The 24,255-nt window shown below is 47.7% G+C and overlaps 1 protein-coding gene across 12 annotated transcripts in view; it reads left to right on the forward strand.

Moving 5' to 3' along the window:
* Klc1 (kinesin light chain 1) overlaps positions 1-24,255 on the forward strand; it is a 56,898-nt gene that overhangs the window by 18,063 nt on the left and 14,580 nt on the right. For 4 of the 12 annotated variants that reach the window (XM_052739081.1, XM_052739086.1, XM_052739087.1 and 1 more), the window contains exons 3-13: positions 6,381-6,611; positions 7,918-7,996; positions 8,910-9,135; positions 10,638-10,725; positions 11,222-11,323; positions 14,606-14,779; positions 14,869-14,968; positions 16,995-17,044; positions 17,133-17,200; positions 19,333-19,441; positions 22,306-22,467. In XM_052739081.1, the coding sequence (XP_052595041.1) occupies positions 6,381-6,611; positions 7,918-7,996; positions 8,910-9,135; positions 10,638-10,725; positions 11,222-11,323; positions 14,606-14,779; positions 14,869-14,968; positions 16,995-17,044; positions 17,133-17,200; positions 19,333-19,441; positions 22,306-22,467 (1,389 nt within the window). The remainder of the gene's footprint in view (positions 1-6,380; positions 6,612-7,917; positions 7,997-8,909; positions 9,136-10,637; positions 10,726-11,221; positions 11,324-14,605; positions 14,780-14,868; positions 14,969-16,994; positions 17,045-17,132; positions 17,201-19,332; positions 19,442-22,305; positions 22,468-24,255) is intronic. The other 8 variants (XM_052739084.1, XM_052739088.1, XM_052739090.1 and 5 more) reach the window with 3 other exon arrangements.

A 24,255-nucleotide genomic window follows, 5' to 3' on the forward strand; every position in this document is an offset into this window, starting at 1 on the left:
CCTGTCCCCCTGAGGACTTGTGGCCCTGTCAGTAAACCTGGTTCAAATTCAGTGCACTGGGGCGTGGCTTCTTCCTTAGTGTTCTGCTTGTGCAGTTAGTGAATGAACAGGGGACAGACTTCAGGATCACCAGTTCTGTCTTTGATAAAGAAAGTCACCACCTAGTGAAGAGTTAACCTAAATTGTTCTATTATGAATAAAAACTCAGGTGTTACACAAATTCCAAAATGATCTCATAGTAAAAAACCCAGAGCCAGATATTGGGGTAAATGCTGAAAGATCAGAGAGACAAAGGGACGAGCCACAGCTACTTCTCACCTCACCAACTCCACGAATCCTCTGAGTCCTCAGCTGAAAGGGGTCCAGCCGAAAAGGGTGTCCAGGCTGAAATCAACAAAATAGAAACCAAGAGAACAATACAAAAAAATCAATGAAACAAAGAGTTGGTTCTTTGAAAAAATCAACAAGATAGACAAACCCCTAGCCAAATTAACCAAAAGGCAAAGAGAGAGCATCCAAATTAACAAAATCAGAAATGAAAAGGGAGACATAACAACAGACAACGAGGAAATCCAGAGAATCATTAGGTCATACTTCAAAAACCTGTACTCCACAAAATTGGAAAGTCTGGAAGAAATGGACAATTTTCTGGATAGGTACCACATACCAAAGTTAAGTCAAGACCAGATAAACCATTTAAATAGACCAGTAACCCCTAAAGAAATAGAAACGGTCATCAAAAATCTCCCAACCAAAAAAAGCCCAGGACCGGATGGTTTCAGTGCAGAATTCTACCAGACTTTCAAAGAAGAACTAATACCAATACTCTTCAAATTGTTCCACACAATAGAAACAGAAGGAACACTACCAAACTCTTTTTATGAGACTACAATTACCCTGATACCCAAACCACACAAAGATGCAACAAAGAAAGAGAATTACAGACCAATCTCCCTTATGAACATTGATGCAAAAATACTCAATAAAATATTGGCAAACCGAATCCAAGAATACATCAAAAAAATTATCCATCATGACCAAGTAGGTTTCATCCTAGGGATGCAAGGATGGTTCAACATATGAAAATCTGTCAATGTAATACACCATATAAACAAACTGAAAGAAAAAAATCACATGATCATCTCATTAGATGCTGAAAAAGCCTTTGACAAAATCCAACACCCCTTCATGATAAAGGTCTTAGAGAGATCAGGAATACAAGGAACATTCCTAAACATAATAAAGGCAATTTACAACAAGCCAACAGCCAACATCAAATTAAATGAAGATAAACTCAAAGCAATTCCACTAAAATCAGGAACAAGACAAGGCTGTCCACTCTCCCCATATTTATTCAATATAGTACTTGAAGTTCTAGCTAGAGCAATAAGACAACAAAAGGAGATCAAGAGGATACAAATTGGAAAGGAAGAAGTCAAACTTTCACTATTTGCAGATGATATGATAATATAAGCGACCCCAAAAATTCTACCAGGGAACTCCTACAGCTGATAAACTCCTTCAGTAAAGTGGCAGGATACAAGATCAACTCAAAAAAATCAGTAGCCCTCCTATATACAAATGATAAAAGGGCTGAGAAAGAAGTCAGAGAAACATCACCCTTTACAATAGCCACAAATAATATAAAATACCTTGGGGTAACACTAACTAAACAAATGAAGGACCTTTTGACAAGAACTTTAAATCTCTAAAGAAAGAAATTGAAGAAGATATCAGACAATGGAAGGATCTCCCATGCTCATGGGTAGGTAGGATTGACATAGTAAAAATGGCAGTCTTACCAAAAGGGTTTCTAGCCAAAAAGTCTTCTAACCGAAAAGGCTCTAGCCAAAAGGGCTCCAGCAGAAAAGGGCTCAGCCCAAAAAGCTCAGTTCCTGTCTCCTCACGCCTTACATACCTTTCTCGGTCCAGCCATGTCACTTCCTTCCTAGTGCTGGGATTAAAGGTGTGTGCCACCACTGCCTGGCTCTGTTTCTCTCCTAGACTGAGTCAATCTCATGTAGTCCAGGGTAACTTTGAACTCACAGAGATCCAGACGGAGCTCTGCCTCCCGAGTGCTGAGATTAAAGGTGTGCGCCACCACTGCCTGGCATCTCTGTTTAATCTAGTGGCTTGTTATGTTCTCTGATCTTCAGGCAAATTTTATTAGGGTACACGATATATCACCCCACTCGCGAGTCAGATCCTGAGGTACAAACCTGATAGATCAAGAAAGCAGCAGAGGAATGTTTGCTGAACCTCCCTCTCCACCTTCCCATATCGAGAAGACCACGAATCTCTCCCTGTTCCTCTCTATCTGTGCCCTCCAAAATCTCCATGGCTAATTCTGGTCAGCTAGTTGTGGACTCTGCCCCTCGATTCAAGGTTTAACTTTATTAACAATCTTGGAGTGTCACAGTGCAACCAAATATTCCTCAACATTTCTCCCTTTTTGTCTAAATAAAAAGGCTTTAGCTCTAAAATAGTAAAACTATATACAATAAGAACAATTATCAGGTAAGAATTACATTTACAATGTCCAGTCCATTTGTATTTGGCAAGTTCAGAGAAATTACTCTATTGTCTATCCTATCTTGATGAGTCCAAAGTTTTATACCTAAACCACTTTCTATCATAACTTGTATTACCAACCTAAAAATATCATTTTAGACCTTAAAACATTTTCTTAGATAAACAACTTGAGCTTTTATGTCTCTCAACCTTGTAAACTTTACATCTCTTTTGTACATTTTTTTTAATTCTTTTTTTTAAGATTTATTTATTTATTTATTTATTTATTTATTTTTTGGTTTTTCGAGACAGGGTTTCTCTGTGTAGCTTTGCGCCTTTCCTGGAACTCACTTGGTAGCCCAGGCTGGCCTCGAACTCACAGAGATCCACCTGGCTCTGCCTCCCGAGTGCTGGGATTAAAGGCGTGCGCCACCACCGCCCGGCGGGATTTATTTATTTATTATGTATACAGCATGTATGACTGCAGGCCAGAAGACGGCACTAGAACTCATTACAGATGGTTGTGAGCTATCATGTGGTTGCTGGGAATTGAACTCAGGACCTCTGGAAGAGCAGTCAGTGCTCTTAACCTCTGAGCCATCTCTCCAGCCCTCTTTTGTACATTTCTTTTCTGAATTTGGTAACAAAGAAAACTATAAAACTCTAGTCTTCAACCCCATCAGAGACTCGAGTAGGATAAGATATTGCCTGAGTAAACAGGAAGTGCAGAGCAAACAGTTTCCAAAACTATAGAAATGACAGAGACAGCTGGCTGCCTGGAAGTCACTCCAAGTTCCTCTGCAATATTAGGCATCTATCTTCAGCCCACAGGCCTAGAATATCTGACAGACTTTTCTGTGAATCAGGAATTTTGAAGGACTGTCCTGCCTTGTCTTGGCAAAGTTCAGCAGTAGCCTTTTGTGTGCTGTTTGTCAAATTTAGACAGCATACTGTCAGCAGTCAAGGCAAGGGCAGTTTCTTGCCCAGTGGCTAACTTTGCCACAAATGAAAGCAAACTCCACATGAAGGTTTTTCAATGCCCATCATCATCTCTGAAGTAGATTGGTGCTGCCAGGAGCATATGTATCTCACTGTCATGAAAAGCCTTATGTTTTTTTTTTTTTTTTTTGGTTTTTCGAGACAGGGTTTCTCTGTGTAGCTTTGCGCCTTTCCTGGAACTCGCTTTGGAGACCAGGCTGGCCTCGAACTCACAGAGATCCGCCTGGCTCTGCCTCCCGAGTGCTGGGATTAAAGGCGTGCGCCACCACCGCCCGGCCTGCCTTATGTTATTAAAACATCTTAAAGGCAGTATTCTGTAGGTCTCCGGAGTGTTTGAAGACCATCTATCTATCTAAAATATATCTCTGCTTGACCTTGAAAACATACCTAACATGAGTATAACTTTGATTGTTATAGATGACTATTAACTTGAATTTCTTTATTATCCTAAATAGTTTGTAATAATAGCTTTCAAGTACTACAACTTTACATTACATTTTTAAATGAGCTGCAATACCTTAAACAAGAGTAGAAACATATATGCATATAAGGTACAGTACCTTAAACAAGAGTAGAAGCATGGGGCTGGAGAGATGGCTCAGAGGTTAAGAGCACTGACTGCTCTTCCAGAGGTCCTGAGTTCAATTCCCAGCAACCACATGGTGGCTCACAACCACCTGTAATGAGATCTGGTGCCCTCTTCTGGCCTGCAGTCATATATGCTGTATACATAATAAATAAATAAATCTTTAAAAAAAAAAAGAGTAGAAGCATATATATAGTATGTTATAACAAAAATAACATTAAATTTGTATCAATACACCAAAAAAAATCTCTTAAACAAGAATAGAAATGTATATACAGTATGGTCTAACAAAAGTAACCTTAAATTTGTATCAATATACAAAATATAACAATGTAAAATATTTGAGATAATAGTTTTATAGTTTAAAGTAGATTCAATAATCAACCCTTTTATACTATCATTCCTATATATCCCCCCCTTTTTTTGTTTTTTGTTTTTTTTTGAGACAGGGTTTCTCTGTGTAGCTTTGGAGCCTGTCCTGGAACTCACTCTGTAGACCAGGCTGGCCTCGAACTCACAGAGATCCGCCTGGCTCTGCCTCCCGAGTGCTGGGATTAAAGGTGTGTGCCACCCCCGCCTGGCTATTCCCCCCCTTTTTTTTCATCTTTTAGAAAGAGCTCCCTTAATCTAACCTCCTTTGCTTAGTTTCCTTCCTGACCATGACCATTAACAACTTGCACCCTCCCCCACCAAATGATGATAAACATCCATAATCCACCAAATGACCAAAAACCTCTTGGAATGTGGGCATTGTGTTCTTAAAATTACTTTCTGTAGCCAATTCAGAAAAAAAAATTACTTCCTGTTGTCTGGAGACAACAGCATCTTTGGGGACCCTGAGACAATTGAGATAATGGCCAAGTTCCGGGAGCACTAGCTGTTGTCCAGTCTCAGTGTGGTGGGAAAGTGCAGGGCTTCTCTGAAGTCCTGGCTGGAGTAGTATGAGGCTGGACCATCTTAGCTAACTGCCTTGAAATTGTCCTGAGCAGTTTGTAGTCCAAAGCTGATCTTTGGGTGGTGTTTGTCAGCTTAGTGGCCTTATCATAGTCCTGGTGGCATCATCGTGGCAAGGCCCCATCATCTTCTTGGAGACCTCAAAGGAGACACTTGGCAGGAATGGTTACAGTTCACTGCAGAAAGCTTAAACATTTTAAATGTCATATGCAGCAGATCTCAAAGAGGTTAAAGGACCACCATCTGTTAAATACATCAGGATACACAAACTTAGTTTCTAGTTACCTGTTTCAGACTCAAGCCCGAAATCATGTACAGGAAGCTAGATGAATTCTGGATGGTTTCCAGGCTGAGAAGTGCCTGGCAGACCAGGTCTCCATTAGCTGTTGCCACTGGAATTCACCAGGCTCAAGCATATAGGGAGATCGGCCTGCCTCTGCCTCTGCCAGGTTTGAAGGCATATACCACTAGGCCAGGCTTATCTATTTTGTGCATGCATGTACATTCCTGCCATGGCATGCACATGCGGGTTAGAGAATGATCCATGGGAGTCCACTATGTAGGGCCCAGACATTGAACTTAGGTCATCAGGCTTGGTGGCAAGCACCTTTACCTGCTTGCCAGCCTCAAGTTCTGTTGCTGAAAGGTGTTAGGAACATGTTTTTTTTTTTTTTGCTTGGTAGATGATAGTTTGTTTGTTTTTAAAGGAAATAAGAAAAAGCCTGCCTTATGGTGTTTCATATTTTATACCTAGGGGGATGGTTACCCAGTTACTGTGTTATAGCAGAACAGGCAAATACATGGCCTGCAGAGGGCAAGGCCAAAGCCCCCTGGCTTCCTCTGCCTTGTTTTGCCTTAGTGTGGCTAGGATTGTGCTGGTATTTTCAGCAGTTGGTGGTAGCTACAGAGACTCTTCCCTTGCCTTCCTTAGTGGTGGATGATTTGCATGTTACCCTCCCCAGCTCCACCCCTGGCCCTTCACCTGCCTGTACTCTAAGCAGATACATGGACCCTCATGTGGAAGCAGGCCCGTGCAGAGTTAGGCTGGCTGATCTCCATAGAAAGTGGAATGGACGAGAAGAGGAGACATGTGCATTTCCAGTCCACTGAAGTGCTCTTACAGAAAAGTGGCATGCAGATGTTCCAAGCTTGTGGTGCTGACACTCCAGTGTGTGATCTGTGCAGAGAGTAAAAGGAGAAATAAATGACAGATCTTGTTGACATGTACCCGGGGATAATTTTGTGAATGTGAGTTGGAGCTGCTAGCCCACATGTGTGTCCTGGGGCTCTCCTCCAAAGGCTGCAGTGGGGAAACCTCTCTTTTGATCAGGTGATGATGGCCCTGTCCAATCACCTGAATGCCGTGGAGTCAGAGAAACAGAAACTACGTGCTCAGGTTCGTCGCCTGTGCCAGGAGAACCAGTGGCTGCGTGATGAGCTGGCCAACACCCAGCAGAAGCTGCAGAAGAGTGAGCAGTCTGTGGCTCAGCTGGAGGAAGAAAAGAAACACCTGGAGTTCATGAACCAGTTGAAGAAGTACGACGATGACATCTCTCCCTCGGTGAGTGGCTCTTGCCAAGTGTGGTACCCATGCTCTGCTCAGGAAGTGCCAATAGGCAATCTAAAAGCAAGTCTTGGCCAGGTGTCGTGACTCATGCCTGTCATCTGAGCACTTTGGGAGGCACAGGCAGGAGAATTGTTGCAGGTTCAAGGCCAGCCTGGTCTACATAGTGAGTACCAGGCCAGACAGAACTATATAGCAAGAGCCTGTCTGGAAAAAACAGAGTAATAAAAGTAAGTCTTTGCTTCTAGTAGGGAGTTTGCCGTTAGTTCTGCTCACAGGTCGGGTTTAGTTTGTGCTCAGGTCTGCGGACTCCACTTTCCAGTTGATGTGCCTGAGCTTCTGTGTTGTTCCCTTTGGCCTTTCTCCATTTGGTGGGGATTTGTTAGTAGCACTCTGGCTTAGCTGAGTGGGTGTCTGGTTTTTGGTGATGGAGATGGAGCTGGGGCCTTGCCCATGATAAGCCGGTGCTCTTCCACTGAGCTGCGGCCCCGGCCCCATCTGGCCGTCTCTCATTTGAACACCCCAGTTGCTTGCTTCTCATGGTCTTGGTATCTTTGAGGATGCATTATGCATTATCCCTGTGGGGATGTTCTAGAGTGAGGTCTGCTTACCTGTTGTCCTTCCAGAGGTGGCGTTGTCACGCACACGGTGATGCTCCTGTGTCAGGCTGTTTGCTCTCCGGACTCTGTTGTCACTGTTTTTGTCTTGTGCCCTGTGCAGGACTCTGTTGAAGTTATGATGTGAAGCTGACAGGATTTTAGCTCCTATGGGACCCCTAGTTACTCCACTGTAGGCATGGACCAGGGAGTTCCTCCCTCGGTTGCTCTGGGGAGAACAGGTGCACCTCCTCTTCCTGTCTGCACAGTTTTGATCTCCAGAAGACTTTCCTTCTCTGCTAGAACTTCATCTGAAAACAGTGGAGGAATCTAAGGTCTAGAAATGCAGTCAGGGTCTGTCTTGACACACTGTGCCTGCATTAAGATCCCTCAGTTTTAGTCTAGCAAACCCTCTTTTGTTCCTTTTACTTATTTATTTATTTTTTGGGGGGGTGGGTGGGTATCTATCCTTAGGCCTTGTGCAAGGTAGGCAAATTTAGTAAAGTTATTGCTCTTTACTAAACTGATAGATAAACCAGGCTGCAGATGATCATACATTTAATTCTAATAAATAAATAAATAAGAACAAAACCAAAAACTGGCTGTCTTGTCTGGTCTGTGGTAAATAGAAAGGATAAATTTTATGTTAAGGATATCCAGGTAGCATGTGGTTCTGTGGAGTGAAGGATGCTCTGGGTCTCTCGTAGGAGGACAAAGACTCTGATTCTGCCAAAGAGCCACTGGATGATCTCTTCCCGAATGACGAAGATGACCCAGGACAAGGAAGTGAGTTGCACATGTGTGGCTGTGCCACTGGACATGCTGTGTAGCCGTGCTGCTTTCTCTCTGGGGACACTCTTGTCATAGATTGCAGAGCCTGTACCTAGCCTATGGGATTACTATCTGTTTACTTACGCAAGGTCTCACTATGATAGCCCAGGTTAGCCTGGGACTTTTTTTTTTTTTTTTCAAGATAGGGTTTCTCTGTCTAATAGCCCTGGCTATCCTGGAACTCACCCTGTAGACCAGGCTGGCCTTGAACTCACAGAGATCCGTCTGCCTCTGCCTCCCGAGTGCTGGGATTTAAAGGCATGTCCCTGGGACTTTTTTCTAAGATTAAAAAAATTTATTTTATGTGTATGAGTGTTTAATTTGCATGTCTATATATGCACTGTGTGGGTGTCTGGTGTCAGAAGAGAGTAGCAGAGCCTCTAGAAATGGAATTACAGCTGGTTGTGAGCTGCCATGTGGGTGCTAGGACCTGAACTCTAGTCCTTTGGAGGAACAGTAAGCACCTGCTCTTAACCACTGAGCCGTCTCTCAGATTCCTCAATGCTGGGATTGTAGGCGTGTGCCACCATACCTGGGAGATTGCTTGTTTCCCCAACCTTTAAAGTGGTTAGTGTGTGTTGGGATGTTAGCATAGAGGCTAGACACCAGTGCATAGACCTGTGGGTCTTTATTTGCAAGGTTAAAGAAATCAGAGCTGCCTACCTTTCCTTTGATTTCTCAGCTGGAGAAATCCCATGGTGTCAGTCTGCAGTACACTGTCCCCGAGAGGCTGTTTCTCTTTTGGCTTGCTCAGGGGTTACCCAGGAAAGTCTGAATTTCCTGGGTCTGCACTAACTTGGAACTAGGGTGTGGGCTGAAGTGTGAACTGCGCTGTCCTAACCGCCTTGCCATGCACTTTTCTATGCAGTCCAGCAGCAACACAGCAGCGCTGCAGCCGCCGCCCAGCAGGGGGGCTACGAGATCCCGGCGAGGCTGCGCACACTCCACAACCTGGTGATCCAGTATGCCTCCCAGGGGCGTTACGAGGTGGCGGTGCCCCTCTGCAAGCAGGCCCTGGAGGACCTGGAGAAGACTTCGGGCCATGACCACCCCGATGTGGCCACCATGCTCAACATCCTGGCCCTGGTGTACAGGCTAGTCCTTGGGTTACTGTGCTAGACTTTCTGAGAGGCAGCTTTGAACCAGCCTGCTTTCTGCAGAGTGTTTCATAAACATCTATGAGACAGCTTTCCAGCCTTCCCGTCCACTTCATATAGCCAGCAGTTAATCTAGAATTTCAGCCACCTCGGTGACTGGGGGTCTCACAGGACCAGAGAAGGTGCTGCCACTGGGCCACTGCTTCCCGAATAGCCCTCTGCACTGACCAGCTCAGCCACTTTGGACTTCTTTTTAGTCTATTTTATTTTATGGGTGTGAGTGTTTGGCCTGTATGTATCTGTGCACCATGTGTGTGCAGTGCCCTTGGAGGTCAGAAGAAGCCATCAGGTCTCCCGGAACCGGTTACAGATGGTTGTGAGCTGCCATGTGGGTGCTGGGAACCAAACCTGGGTCCTCTGCAAGAGCAAGTGCTCTTAACCACTGAGTCTTTCCAGTACATTTTCTGACACTTTAATATACCAATGAATGTCCCTAAGTGGTGTCCAAAAGTTCGGATTGTTTTCCCCCTTAGGATAATCTCCTAAAATTCTCATTTAAACCTTTGGCGGTTCTTAGTACACTTTGCCCAACTGCTTTTTAGAGGCGTGGTACACCCGTGTGCCCCTGCCACAGTGCTTCTGTGGGCAGTGCTGGGTGTTTCTCGTTTCCTGTCGGTATTGTCAGGTATTGTTTCAATATGTATTTCTTTGAGTACACACACACACACACACACACACACACACACACACACACACACATACATAATTGGTTTTTCAACATAGGGTTTCTCTGTGTAACTTCCTGGGCTGTCCTGGAACTCGCTCTGTAGCCCAGGCTGGCCTCAAACTCACAGAGATCCGCCTGGCTCTGCCTCCTGAGTGCTGGGATTAAAGGCGTGCGCCACCACCGCCTGGTATATTTTTCATTTTTAATCTGAATTTCCTGGTAGGCTTCAGTCTCACTGTGCTCGGCTGATCCCCCAAATTCCTGACTCAGCAGGTCTAGGGCAGGTATGTGTCTCTACCAACCTCTGGCTTTGGTTGACTGCTGCTGGCAGAGAATCCATTCTGTCTGACCTACACATAGGCTCTGTCTACTGCTTTGGACTGCCTCTCTAGGTCAGCAATGCAGGGAGTTTCAAAATTACATTTTATAAAGATTCAGGCTCTGGGCTGGAGAGAAGGCTTAGTGGTTAAGAGCACTGTCTGCTCTTCCAGAGACCTGGGTTCAGTTCTCAGCACCCACATGGCAGCTCACACCAGTCTGTAACTCCAGTTCCAGGGCTTCTGACACCCTTACATAGACATACATGCAGGCAAAACACCAATGAACATAAAATAAATTATTTAAAAAAGGTTCAGGCTGGCTGTGGTAGTGTAAATGCTTAGTATGCCTGAATGCTGGGGTTCAGTCCTCAGTATCAAAGGTGGCCTGCTAACTAACCAGGTGGGTGGGTTTAGTGGCGTCCAGCTGAACACTGACATGTGTTTTGGTTTAGGGATCAGAACAAGTACAAAGATGCAGCCAATCTCCTGAACGACGCCCTGGCTATCCGTGAGAAAACCCTGGGCAGAGATCACCCCGCGGTGTGTATCCCTGCCCCTTCCTGGCGTTTACACTTTATTTTCCCCAATACATTTTTGTCCAGCTCATGCCAATGTCAAGTTCAACAGGGAGGGTCTGAGAGCCACCTTGTCCCAGATGGCACCAGTAGGGCCTGCTCAGGTAGTGACATGCTAACACTCTGGTCACTCTGGTCTGTGAAGTCACCTCCTCAGATCACTGACTCACTTCACTTTGATCCACAATCAAATCGCATGTCCTTTTCTAGATCGGTTCTCAAGAATTCATGTTGTCTTTTTATAGTCCGGTTAGATTCGCACAGAGGTCTGTTCTGGTTGGCTTTGTGGCTTTGAGAAAAATTGAAAAATCAAGATCATGTCGCTCTGTTTCTCTTTAGTGATCTGTTTTGTAGTGAATCCCTCTGATGTGATGAATGTGTCACTATGCATGTGGGCGGGCCTGGGACTCCCCTGCCTGTGGCATCTCTTCAGCAGCTTATTGTGGCCTCTGTTTCGGCAGGTGGCAGCGACCCTGAACAACCTTGCAGTGCTGTATGGTAAAAGAGGGAAGTACAAGGAGGCCGAGCCACTGTGTAAACGAGCCTTGGAGATTAGAGAGAAGGTAGGAGGCAGTGGGGCTTCCTGTCGGCTGAAATGGAGTTTTCTGGGGGAGGTGGTCATTTTATGGTTTGAGAACTGAGCGCTGTGATGTTGTTATGTTCACTTACTACAGTAAGTCATGTGGAAAGGCAGAGAGCTAAGACAGAAACCTGCCGCTGGGGTTGTGTAAGGGGGACAGCTTCCTGTGGGTAGCCCTGCTCTTCCTGCTGTTGACCAGAATGAGGTTCTGAGGGGCAAGTGGTCAGTGCAGCATCTCTGCGTTTCAGTGATGGTATGCACTTGTCATTAAAGACATTTCAGTTTAAGAATAAGTTTACAGCTGGGTGGTGGTGGCACACGCCTGTAAATCCCAGCACTTGAGAGGCAGAGGCAGGCAGCTCTCAAGGCCAGCCTGGTCCACAGAGCGAGTTCCAGGACAGCCGAGTGTACAGAGTTAGGCAGTCAGGACTACATAGAGAGACTCTGTCTCTAAAACAAGAGTGAGTTTACTGGAGTTGGAGTTAAGAGCACTGGCTACTCTTCCAGAAGACCCAAGTTCAATTCCCAGCACCCACATGGGCTCACAGTTGTCTGTAACTCCAGTTCTAGGGGAATCCAAAGTTTTCATCTGGCTTCAGTGGGCACCAAGTATGAATGTGGTGTGGAGACATACATGTAATCAAAACACTCAGACCAATAAATAAATCTTAAATAACTGTGTATTTCACTGCACGGCCTTCAGTGGCACCGGCAGAGGGTCAGCAGAGCAAGCAGGACTCCACCCGGTCTCCTGAGGCGCAGACTGGCACCAGCACACCAACACTTTCTCCTCACACTGTGCCTTGAACACCTGTGGTGTCTGACGGGTGTGTGTGTGTGTGTGTGTGTGTGTGTGTGTGTGTGTGTGTGTGTGTGAAGTGGGTGGGGCCTTGTCTCCTGTGACAAGCAACACAGCGAGTCCAGGGCACAGTGGGACTCTGCACTTGTCACAGGTTCCCAGACAGGGTGAATAGTCTGAGGGGCTGAATGTCACAGTTCAACTTGGTGTTTTTCTTTCCTTTTAAGATTTATTTAAAAAAAAAAAAAAGATTTATTTATTTTTATTCTGTGTGTAGGAGTATTTTTCCTACAAGCCTGTATGTATACTGGATGTGTGCTTGTTGTCAACTGAGGCCAGAAGAGGGCACCAGATCCCTTGGAGTTGCCATGTGGATGCTTGGAACCGAACCCAGGTCCTCTAGCTGATGTTCCTAACCACTGAGCCATCTCTCCAGCCCCAGCTTGGTGTTTCTTGAGTTGTTGATCAGTGATCCTGGGGAGTGATCATTTAATTTTGAGCCATATGACGAGGATTATCAAATGTATAGATAATGTTTCAGTTTACTAGATGTATTCACGTTATTTCACGTGTGAGTGTTTTGCCTGCATGTTTGGCCGTGCACCACATGCATGTATAGTACCCTCAGAGGTCAGAAGATGGCATGGGATCCCCTGGAACTGAAGTTATAGATGGTTGTGAACTACCATGTGGATGCTAGAAAATGAAACCCGGGTCCTCTGCAAGAGCATCATCAAGTGCTCTTAACCACTGAGCCGCCATCTCTCTGGTCTGCTTGGATAATATTTTAGTGTGCAGTCACCTGCACACTTACTAAGTGGAAGTGTCAGATTTGTGTGGCCTGGGGTTAGAAGCAGGTCGGCACACATGGGCCAAGGATTAGAAGACCTGGAAGGTGATCTGCCAATTCAGTAGGTACCTGGCACATCACTGTGGTCTGAGTTCTTTATTAAATTCAGAAGCCCGATTCTAGTCTGAAGAAAACAGCAAAGTCCTGTTACGGGGGGTGGGGTGGGGGGTGGAGGGTGGGGGGAGGGGGAAGAGAGAGAAAGAGAAAGAAGATAGAAAGGTAAGAAATGTATTAAACTGCGTCATGTAGAACTTCTTGCTTAGCAGGAGCATAGTCCCTTGACTGTTCAGGGCCCAGGATGTCGGATGGAACCACAGGAGAGGAGGGAGCAGGGACTCCTCCAGCCTGGGGCTTGGAGTGTTGAGTCAGCTTTCCAGGGAAGCTTTGTGTCTGAACTGAACCTTGGCTCGCTGACTTCACAGTTTCAGAGGCAGGGAGAGCTAGTGCCCGTCAGCAGTGTGCAGGAGTAAAACACAGTGCGAGACCAGTGCTGGACCAGTTTTGTTTTGGTTTTTTGAGACAGGGTCTCTCTATGTAGCCCTGACTGTCCTGGAACTCACTCTATAGACCAGGCTGGCCTTGAACTCAGAGATCCACCTGCCTCTGCCTCCTGAGTGCTGGGACTATAGGCGTGGGCCACCACACCGAGTTCTTGACCAGGGTCTGGAGGGAATTAAGTGTGAGTTTGTTCTTTGTCCTGTGCCAGGCACCTCTCTAGGGAGGCTGCCGAGGTGCGGAAGACACAGGACCCTTGCACTCCTGGGCTTGTGTTCTAGGGAAGGGTTAGTTAGCAAGGAAAGGGTTAGCAAGATGGTGTTTGGCAGTGAGACTTGCCAAAAAAGAAAGCAGGTGTGCTTATGAGGCAGCCAGGGCAAGATGGGAAGACTCCTTGGCATTAGATGTAGGGATGCCCCACTGAGGTTCTGCGTGATGATTCCATAGTAAAGGGGCTGGCTGGAGAAGGGCACACAGCCGCGATGGTGCATTTAACTCCTGTAATCCAAGCCTTCGTGAACCCAGCTTTCCTTAGCTCCATGATGGCACCTGCCATGAAGTAGGCAGAGCAGCTAAAGGGTATGGAAACTTAGACCTGTAATCCCAGCATCCAAGAGGCTGAGTCAGGACTGACAAGAGTTCAAAACTAGCCTGGGTTCTATAGTGAGTTCCAGGCTAGCCTGCACTACAGAGTGAGGACCCCCCTCCCCTACACACACTCCCCTCCAAACAAAACAAAAACCAAAACAAACAAAATAAAACAAAAAGCTCAACAGCCAGGTATGGTGGCTCAGGCCTGCCGTCCTAGCACTTGGTGGGCAGAGGCAGGAGAATCTGAAGTTCTAGGTCATCCCTGGCTACATAGTGAGTCTGAGCCCAGCCTGGGGATCATGAGACCTCGTTTCAGCATGTGTTTTCCCACCAGAAAATAAAGGCGCTAAGGATGTGAGTGCAGCACCCTTCCCTTCCCTTCCCTCTGGCTGAGGTCAGACTCCAAGCACTCTGTTGTGATGTGGGGAGAGAGTCCTGTGAGGGTTTCCAGTCTGCCTTCAGAAGAGCCCTGCAGGAGGCAGACAGTGGAGTGGATGGTGGTGTTTCTGATTCCCTGTTTTTAACCCCAGGTGCTGGGAAAGGATCATCCGGATGTTGCCAAGCAGTTAAATAACTTGGCCTTACTGTGCCAGAACCAGGGCAAGTATGAGGAGGTGGAGTATTACTACCAGAGGGCCCTGGAGATTTACCAGACAAAGCTAGGACCCGATGACCCCAATGTGGCCAAGACGAAGAATAACCTGGTATGTTCCAGAGGGCCACGAGACACCTGCAGATAAGAATCCGGCTGTGTTTATGTGTGAAGGAATTGAGTGCTGTGTTTTATTTGAAGGCCTCCTGTTATCTGAAGCAAGGGAAGTTCAAACAAGCAGAAACGCTGTACAAGGAGATTCTCACCCGTGCACATGAACGGGAGTTTGGTTCTGTGGACGGTAAGAAATATTCTAAGGAAATGTATTCATTGTATGTATTAAAAAGAGTGGTTTCCAACTTGAAGTTGGCAGTAATGCCCTAGTCCCCACAGTATTCTCATCCCCTTTTCAAAGATGTTATTATTTTATGTTGTCTTAGTTACTGTCCCATTGCTGGGAAGAGACCACGACCCAGACCGTTTGTAAAGAAAGCATTTCACTGGAGTTTGCTTGCAGCTTCGTTTCTCAGTGAATGAACATTAGCGAGGGGTCCTGAGTGCAGTGTGCCTGGGTCCTGTCGGCAGCTCAGGGAGGCTCCCTCCTCTCATGGCCTTTCATGGTGCGTTTCTACAGAGCCCAGGCTTGCTACAGACATGGCCTAAGCCATCAACTCCAGAATCTTTGCTTAGAGCCATCCGTCCTGTCTAGTGAGCTGACACCCTGGGAACCTGTGACAAGTGCAGAGTCCCACTGTGCCCTGGACTCGCTGTGTCGCTTGTCACAGGAGACAAGGCCCCGCCCACTTCACACACACACACACACACACACACACACACACACACACACACACACACACACACACACACACCCGTCAGACACCACAGGTGTTCAAGGCACAGTGTGAGGAGAAAGTGTTGGTGTGCTGGTGCCAGTCTGCGCCTCAGGAGACCGGGTGGAGTCCTGCTTGCTCTGCTGACCCTCTGCCGGTGCCACTGAAGGCCGTGCAGTGAAATATGTATTTTATAGAATGTAAATTGCTGAGTCAAAGCCTGAGAGATGACTAGCAGTTAAGGGCACTGGCTGTTCTTTTAGAGGTCCTGAGTTCAATTCCCAGCACTCATGTGGCAGCTCACCACTACCTATAATGGGATCAGATTCCCTCTTCTAGTGTACAGATGTACATGCAGACAGAGTACCATATACATAAATACATAAATTTATAAATAAATAAACTTAAATTGCTGAATCAAAATCATTTTTTTAAAGTATTACTTTTTAAGATTTATTTATTTATTATGTATACAGTGTTTTGCCTGCATGTATTCCTGCAGGCCGGAAGAGGGCACCAGATCCCATTATAGACGGTTGTGGGCCACATGTGGTTGCTGGGAATTGAACTCAGGACCTCTTAACTGCTGAGCCATCTCTCCAGCCCCTCAAAAACATTTTTGTGTTAAATATTTCTTTTACAAAGTATCACATGAAACATTCAGATGGCAGTTATCAGTGTGCAGGGCAGGAACGTTCACACGATGGAGCCAAAGGGAGTTTCTGGTAATTACTACATGTGCACATGTGGTTTTCTTTCACGTAAGCACTTACTATTCATTTATTTATTTTAAAAATTATTTTTATGTGTATGATGTTTTAAGAGTCTCAGGTCTGTCCGGTAAGGATGCATTCCTCATCTGACATCCTCGGTGCGAGACATTAATAGCTGTCTCTTCTGGAGCCTGGGCAGGGCTTTCCTCCAGGGTGGACTCGGCCTGTCAGAGTTAGTCCAGGGAGAGGATGAGGGGTGCAATGCTTGCCCCGGGGAGATTCCCCCCTCCCCCCGCCCGCCCCCATGGAGCTGACAGGTGGCTGTGGCGGCCTCCGAAGCAGAAACAGAGTCTCTAGAGCAGGCTAGAGAGACGAGCTGTAGCAGTGAGTTCTGGTTTGTTGAAAGATTGAATAAGTCAGAAAGTGGTCGAAAGACTCCAGCCACCAGCCTGGGGCCTCCATGTGCATGTTCACATACATATGCACACACATGCACATCATACATGTATACACACATGAAAAAATAGAAAAAAAAAGTCCTGAGAAGGCTCATATGAAAGCAAGAGCAACTCTTGCAATCCCTGACAGCCTTAGAGGCCATCTGCTCGGTGGTTACTATGTAGCCCTGGCTGTCCTGGAACTCCTTTGTAGACCAGGCTAGCCTGGAACTCAGCCTTCTGCTTGCCTCTGCTTCCCAAGTGCTGGGTTTAAAGGTGTGTGCCGTCACATCCGGCTCCAGTTTCCTTATTCTTCACCTTACAAAGGGCTGTTTCTTCTTCCCTAGATGAAAACAAGCCCATCTGGATGCACGCGGAGGAGAGAGAGGAGTGCAAAGTAAGGCTGTGCTGCAGCGAGGGAGGGCGTCAGCGGCGGCTGCCCTGCTGCGGCCGGCCTTCGCTCATTCGGTTCTCTGTCGCACTAGGGCAAGCAGAAGGACGGGACATCCTTCGGAGAGTACGGTGGCTGGTACAAAGCCTGCAAAGTGGACAGGTAAGGCTGCCAGCCGAACTCCAGACACACCAGGTGTTAGCAGTCCAGCCACATGGTCCCGTCCCCCAGTTCTAGTTACAGACCTGACCATGGGCTGGCGAGATGGGTCAGCAGGCAAATGAGGTTGCCATAAAAGCCATGACTTGAGTTTGATCCTGGGAGCTAACGTGAGCACAGGCGTGTCCTCTGACCTCCACGTGAGCTGTATGCTCATGTGTGCCTACACACATGTATTACACATGCTAATAATAATAGTAATAATTAGTAAAATAAAGTTAAAGCAACCAGGCATGGTGACACATACCTCTAATCCCAGTACGTGAGAGGCAGATGCAGAAGGATCTTGGTGAGTTTGAGGTTAATATAGGGAGTTTCAGGCTATCCTGGGCTGCATAGAGAGATCCTGCCTAAAAAAAGAAAAAAAAGATAATGTAAAAACCTATTTTGTCAGGAGATGACTTACGTTCCCTCCACATGCACTCAGTACAGCAGGGCGGTGCTGGCCATCAGTCAGATCTGCGGACATCTGACTGAGGGAACGGGACGTTTCCTGAGCCGTCGGCAGCTGTGCAGCGCTCCAGCACACGTGGCCTAGCCAGCCTTGGTCTGCACAGGGTGGTGGGACACACCCTTGCTGCTGCTGCTGCTGCTGCTGCTATGGGCCGTGGGCCGTGGGCCGCATGCCTGCTGCTGGCCTAGAACCCTGCTGAGGTTCCCTGGTCTTAGCTTCCTGCTCATCTGTATCAGGAAACTTAGACCCCAGCTTGTCATAGAGTCTTCCTGTGGGTCCCTTGCACTCACTGCAGTGGATGAAATCCATCTTTGCTTCTCAGTGCGCTTGACTGAGGGACATGCCGGGTGCCACCCTTATTTCTGTAATGGAAATAAATGCCTGTCATCAGTGAGAGGAAAACACCTCTCAGAATATAGATCTGAACCGACTCGAGTCTAGGTTATGTCTAACTTTTTATTTTATTGTGTGACGGGGTCTTGCTGTGTAACCCACGCTGACCTTAAGCTCTTGTTCTTCTTGTCTCAGCTTCCTGAGTGCTAGGATTACACAGGCACACCATTACCCCAGGCTGACCCAGTGTGTGTGCGCATGTGTGCATGTGTGTATGGGTGCACTTGCCTATGTTGGTGTGTGTGGAGGCCAGAGCAACGCTGACTTTTAGATCTTTTATTACTCCATGTAAGTTTTTGAGACAGGGTCTTTCCCTGAATCTGCAGCATGTCATTTTGGCTAGACTGGCTGGCCACGGAGTGGTACCCACCTGTTTCCAGTCCACCAGTGTTGTGGTTATAGGTTTCTCTGTGTAGCTTTGGTGCCTGTCCTGGATCTCGCTCTGTAGATCAGGCTGGCCTCGAACTCACAGAGATCCACCTGGCTCTACTTCCCGAGTGCTGGGATTAAATGAGTGTGCCACTGCCGACCAGCCTCCCTGCTTGGCTCTTAGGTGAGCACTGGGGACCCAAGGCTGGCCTCGGAGTGATACCCACCTGCCTCCACTCCTCCAGTGTGTGGTTATAGGCACGACCCTCCATGCTTGGCTCTCAGGTGAGCACTGGGGACCCACACTCAGTCCTCATGCTGGTGCAGCTCTTGACCCTCTGAGCATCTCCCGGCCCATATTTCAACCTTAGCAGGACTTCTCTGTCTAACATGGCCACTCTCCCGTCCTGTTCCCCCAGCCCTTGTTTCCTTTACAAAGTGTCCTCTACCCTAGCTGTCAGGTCAGGAGGCTCTGGTGAGACACGGGGTACGACAAGCACAGACCAAGTTTTGCCTGCAGGGGAATGTGCTGACCTCTGGGTGGACTAGCCACATGCTTCTGTGGCCATGCCAGGAGTCTGTGAGTTGCCAGGCTCTGGGAGAATGCTTCGGGGTTTCTGTAGAGAGCTGTAACAGTGCTGAGCATCAGGCTGCTTGAGTGGAAGACGTCTTTTAGAATGTGGTCGCACCCTCCTTAGTGACCTACACCAGAGCAAACTATGATCCAGACCACTGCCTGGTGTGCCCGTTGGGCCCTGGAGAGGGAGCACGTCCTCACTAAGCACACAGCTGACACGTGCTGCGTAGTGGCTGTCTGGGACTCACACCTCATGGCTCTGTGTCTTGTGCGCTCTTGCAGCCCCACCGTCACAACCACTCTGAAAAACCTGGGAGCACTTTACCGACGGCAGGGGAAGTTTGAAGCTGCAGAAACACTGGAAGAAGCTGCCATGAGGTCACGTAAGCAGGTGTGCTTGACTCTTGGGCGGGCTGCTCTGTTGGAACTGTGGTGGCCTTTGGTGTGGCTGTAGTTGAAAACTTGATTTTGGTTTAGGCTCTGGAGGAACACTTGTCACATGCAAAGGACTATGGACTTGATCCCAAGCACTGCAGGAAAAAAGATCTGTCTGTCTGTCTGTCTGTCTATCTCTCTATCTATTTGTCATCTGTTATCTATTTATATCTATCATCCATCTATCTATCATCTACCTAACCTATCAATCATCTATCATATATCTATCCGTCTATCATCTATCTATCTGTCTGTCTGTCTATCTATCATCTATCCATCTAGTTATCTATCTATCTATCTTATCTATCTATCTATCTATCTATCTATCTATCTATCTATCTATCTATCTATCTATCTATCTATGTATTTATTTTAGAGACAGGGTTTTGCTTTGTAACCCTGGCTGGTCATACATATACACACACAAATAAAAAAATTTAAATGTAAAAAAATCTGGCTCTGGGGTCTAGGCGTGGTAGCGCAAGCCTTTAATCCCAGGATTTTGGTGGCAGAAGCAGGAGGATCTCTGAGCTTATGGACAGCCTGGTCTAAATAGTGAGTTCTAGGCCAATCAGGGCTACATAGAGAGACTAAGTCTCAAAGACAAAACAAAACAAAAAATGGACCCAAAAGAAGCGACAGAAACAACGAAAGCACATGGTTTGCTGGGTGTGAGATGTCACAGACCTTCATCCCAGCCGGGTGCGAGATGTCACATACCTTCATCCCAGCCCGGTGTGGGTGTCACAGACCTTCATCCCAGCCGGGTGTGGGGATGTGGGTGTCACATACCTTCACCCCAGCCGGGTGTGGGTGTCACATACCTTCATCCCAGCCGGGTGTGGGGATGTGGGTGTCACAGACCTTCATCCCAGCCGGGTGTGGGTGTCACATACCTTCATCCCAGCCGGGTGTGGGGATGTGGGTGTCACATACCTTCACCCCAGGGTGTGGGTGTCACATACCTTCATCCCAGCCGGGTGTGAGATGTCACATACCTTCATCCCAGCCGGGTGTGAGATGTCACAGACCTTCATCCCAGCCGGGTGTGGGTGTCACATACCTTCATCCCAGCCGGGTGTGGGTGTCACATACCTTCATCCCAGCCGGGTGTGGGTGTCACAGACCTTCATCCCAGCCGGGTGTGGGTGTCACAGACCTTCATCCCAGCCGGGTGTGGGTGTCACAGACCTTCATCCCAGCCGGGTGTGGGTGTCACAGACCTTCATCCCAGCCGGGTGTGGGTGTCACAGACCTTCACCCCAGCCGGGTGTGGGTGTCACATACCTTCATCCCAGCCGGGTATGGGTGTCACATACCTTCATCCCAGCCGGGTGTGGGTGTCATATACCTTCATCCCAGCACCTGGCAGTGAGTTTGAGGACAGCCTTGTCCTACATAGTGAATCCCAGCACAGCCTGGGCTACATGGAGAGACCCTGTCTGGACAAAACAAAAGGAAAGCACGGGTATCATGTGGTCTTTCCACGCACTTGGTCACGTGTTTTGATTGCATGCCCTTCATCACCCTCTCATATTAAGTATTTGTAGCAACATAATTACTTCTCTAAAATATTCAAAGGGGCCAGGCACTCAGGAGGCTGAGGCAGAAAGATTGAACATTTGAGGCCAACCTAGTTTGTAGGAGACCTGTGTCAACAACTATAAAGATAAATGAAAAAGAAAGGTCGGAAGGGCGCTGCCCACGTGCTCAGTTGATGTGAAGGCCTCTGAGTTGTGGGCTGGGGTAAAGCAGAGACCTTAGTGCTGCCCCTGTGGCCCTGGGGCAGGTCAGGCAGTATGTGGCTTGTGTCTGTCCTCCCAGGAGCAGGGTCTGCAGTCAGCCCTTGCTCTAGATTACAGGCTGGATTTTAGCAAGAGGAGCTGCAGGGGTCGTGGAGGTCCAGAGAAAGGGTGTGAGTGCTCTCCTGAGGATGCTTCCTGTCACAGAGTTCTGGACAAGTCCACAGGAGCCTCGTGTCACACATAGCAGGGAGAGATATGAGTGTGCCAGGGTCATTTGTTATTTGAGAGTCTTGTTTCCTAGGCTGGCCTCCAACTCCAGCAGAGGTCAGCCTTGAGCCTCTGCTCTTCTGCCTGCCCCTCCCATTGGGCTGCTGTGTGTGTGTATGTGTGTGTGTGTGTGTGTGTGTGTGTGTGTGTGTGTGTGTGTGTGTGTGTGTGTGTGTGTATGGTGTTGCTGGGAGGACCCAGTGTGCATGCTGGGCGAGCACTTAGCTGCATCTCCAGTGCAGACATTCTGGTGTGTCCATCATTACCTGGAGCTCAGTAATTGCTTACGGCATTTGTTTTGATTTAAATACAGGCCTTATGTAGCCAGGCTGGCCTTGAACTTGTCATCCTCTTATGGCTGCTTTCTAAGTGCTGAAATTACAGGTGTGCCATTGTACCAGTCCTGTGTATATGCTCCTGAGTTTTGGTGATACATAACTCACACCCCTCCCTGTGACCCTAGAAAGCCCAAATCCCATCCCCAGGAACCACTGGTCTGAGTTTGTTCTGGTGACTTAAGAATTGGTATCTTTGGGGCCAGTGAGATAAGAGAGCTTGGTGGGTAGAGGTGCTTGTTCTGCAAGTCTGCCAGCCTGAGTTCGGTTCCCCATAAACCTCCGTGAGGGTGGAAGGAGACCCGACTAACTCAGTGATGATCTGTGACCTCTCCCACGTGGCTCTGGCAGGCATGCCTCCAGTCATAACAACAATAGATAAGTAAAGGATTTGATGCTTTGTCCCAGTCTGAGAAGTCTTCTGAGATGTGAGTGCTAACGGGTCACGCCGTTCTCCCCTGCCTGGCTCACAGGGTCTTGACACTGTTCACAAACAGAGAGTGGCCGAAGTGCTAAATGACCCTGAGAACATGGAGAAGCGGAGGAGCCGGGAGAGTCTCAACGTGGACGTGGTCAAGTACGAGAGTGGCCCTGACGGAGGGGAGGAAGTGAGTATGAGCGTAGAGTGGAATGGGGTAAGTACATCCACAGGGGCTGCACTCAGGGACTGCCGGCCTGCCCCACAGCTCTTGCTGGCTGTCCTGTCTCACGCTAGCCCCTCCACTTTCCGCACATTAAGCCTCAGGGAAGCTTTCTGTAAGTTCCTAACTTCTGCTAATACTGAAGCTGTGTTGCTTGCAGTAGTTGTCTTTAGGAATCCGTGAGCGCTGACTGGTCTCTTGGAGAGCATGTGTGCATGCTGATTGAGCATCCTGGCTGTGTAAACCTAGTCCATACTCCGGTTTCCCGTAACCTAGGGACGGGTGTGGCTGACGACTAACTAGCTTCCTAACCTGCCCGGCTCCTTGCTAACTCAGTGCTCCTGATGCCACTGAGGAGGCCGCCCTGGGGCGCTCGAGAGCTGGGGGGGCGACTCTGTCTAATGTAGAGAGCTGCTCTCCACTCTGCCGCAGTGGTCCATGAAACAAGCAGACGTCCGAGGGTGTGTGGGCCTGTGCTTCCAGCCTTCCCGGACATCCTTACCGTAACTGCTTTCTACCCGGGGCTGAGAGGAGCATGTGGCCTTCAAGAGGGTTTCTGTCATGTGGGTGAAGACCCGTATAGTGAACTGGTGTCTTTGGAGCTTTCTTCAAGAGTGTAAGCGATTTAGCCCGCCGGGGATATCACTGATGTCCTGAAGGTGCAGTGGTGGTGTGGTTGGCTAGCTGTTATTGTGTGGTTTTGTCCAACTGTAGCTTGGGACTTTCTTACAGTCTGTCCTCCTTGGATTGACTGACTCTTTAGACTGTGCTTAGCTGTAGCAGTTTGGGAGGAGCCAGCCTCTTGATTATACATCCTATGCAAATGTTAGTAGCCGGATTTCAGGAGGGACATTCTCCATCTCCATGTAGCAGCTTTCTCGTTTGGGATTTTCCTGTGCCAAGACAGCCAATCAGCATCCACTTTGACTATTGAGCCTTGTTGGGCAGTGGTCCCAAACTGCAGCGGAGGCCTGGGGATGCCTGCCCATGCCTGTCCTGTCGAAACTGTGTACTGTACTCTACTGTTCGCTCCAGTTCCTGCATGCTTTGTCCAGAGGGCCTGTCCTGCTTGGTGGCCAGTGGCTTGCTTATGGATTTTAATACTCTTGAGTAAAGTTCTTGGGGAGCTCTCTCTTGAGACAGTATTTCTAGGTCTGTATGTATGTGAGTCCTGTGCCAGTGACATTGTCAACAGCCCAGAGTCCCACACCTGCCCTGAGGACACATAGGAAGGAAGTGGTAATGTTTTTCCCTGCAGGGGAGGACACTTGGAAATTTTCCCACCAGGCTGTGGTGGAGCAGTGTTCCTCTCGGAGTGGGCTCTCCTTCCTCATGCTCCTGTCCCTGCTGTGTGTGTATGGGTGTGTGTGTGTGTGTGTGTGTGTGTGTGTGTGTGTGTGTGTGTGTGTGTGTATGCATGCATGTATGCGTGCGCGCCCAAGGGATTGTACTCGGTTTCATGCATGTTAGACAAATGCTCTATCATCACTGAACTATGTCCATAGCCTTACTTATTTTGAATTTTAATAGACAGCCCAAGTTGTCCTTGAATTTGGAATCTTCCTGCTTCAGCCTTCTGGGTGCTGACAATACAGTTATAAACAATATATTTAGCTTAAAATCACACTTTTTTTTTATTTCTATGCTACTGGGTATTGAGTTTAGAGCCTTACATATGCTAGGCAAGCCCCCTTCCACTGAGCGGTATCATAGCCTGTCCCATAGTCATTCATTTTTTATGTAGCCCTGGCTGGCCTGAAATTTGCTGTATAGATGGGTTTG

Source organism: Peromyscus californicus, unplaced genomic scaffold (genome assembly GCF_007827085.1).
Source record: "Peromyscus californicus insignis strain IS unplaced genomic scaffold, ASM782708v3 Scaffold_15__1_contigs__length_86483966, whole genome shotgun sequence".
Classification (NCBI taxonomy): Eukaryota; Metazoa; Chordata; class Mammalia; order Rodentia; family Cricetidae; genus Peromyscus; species Peromyscus californicus.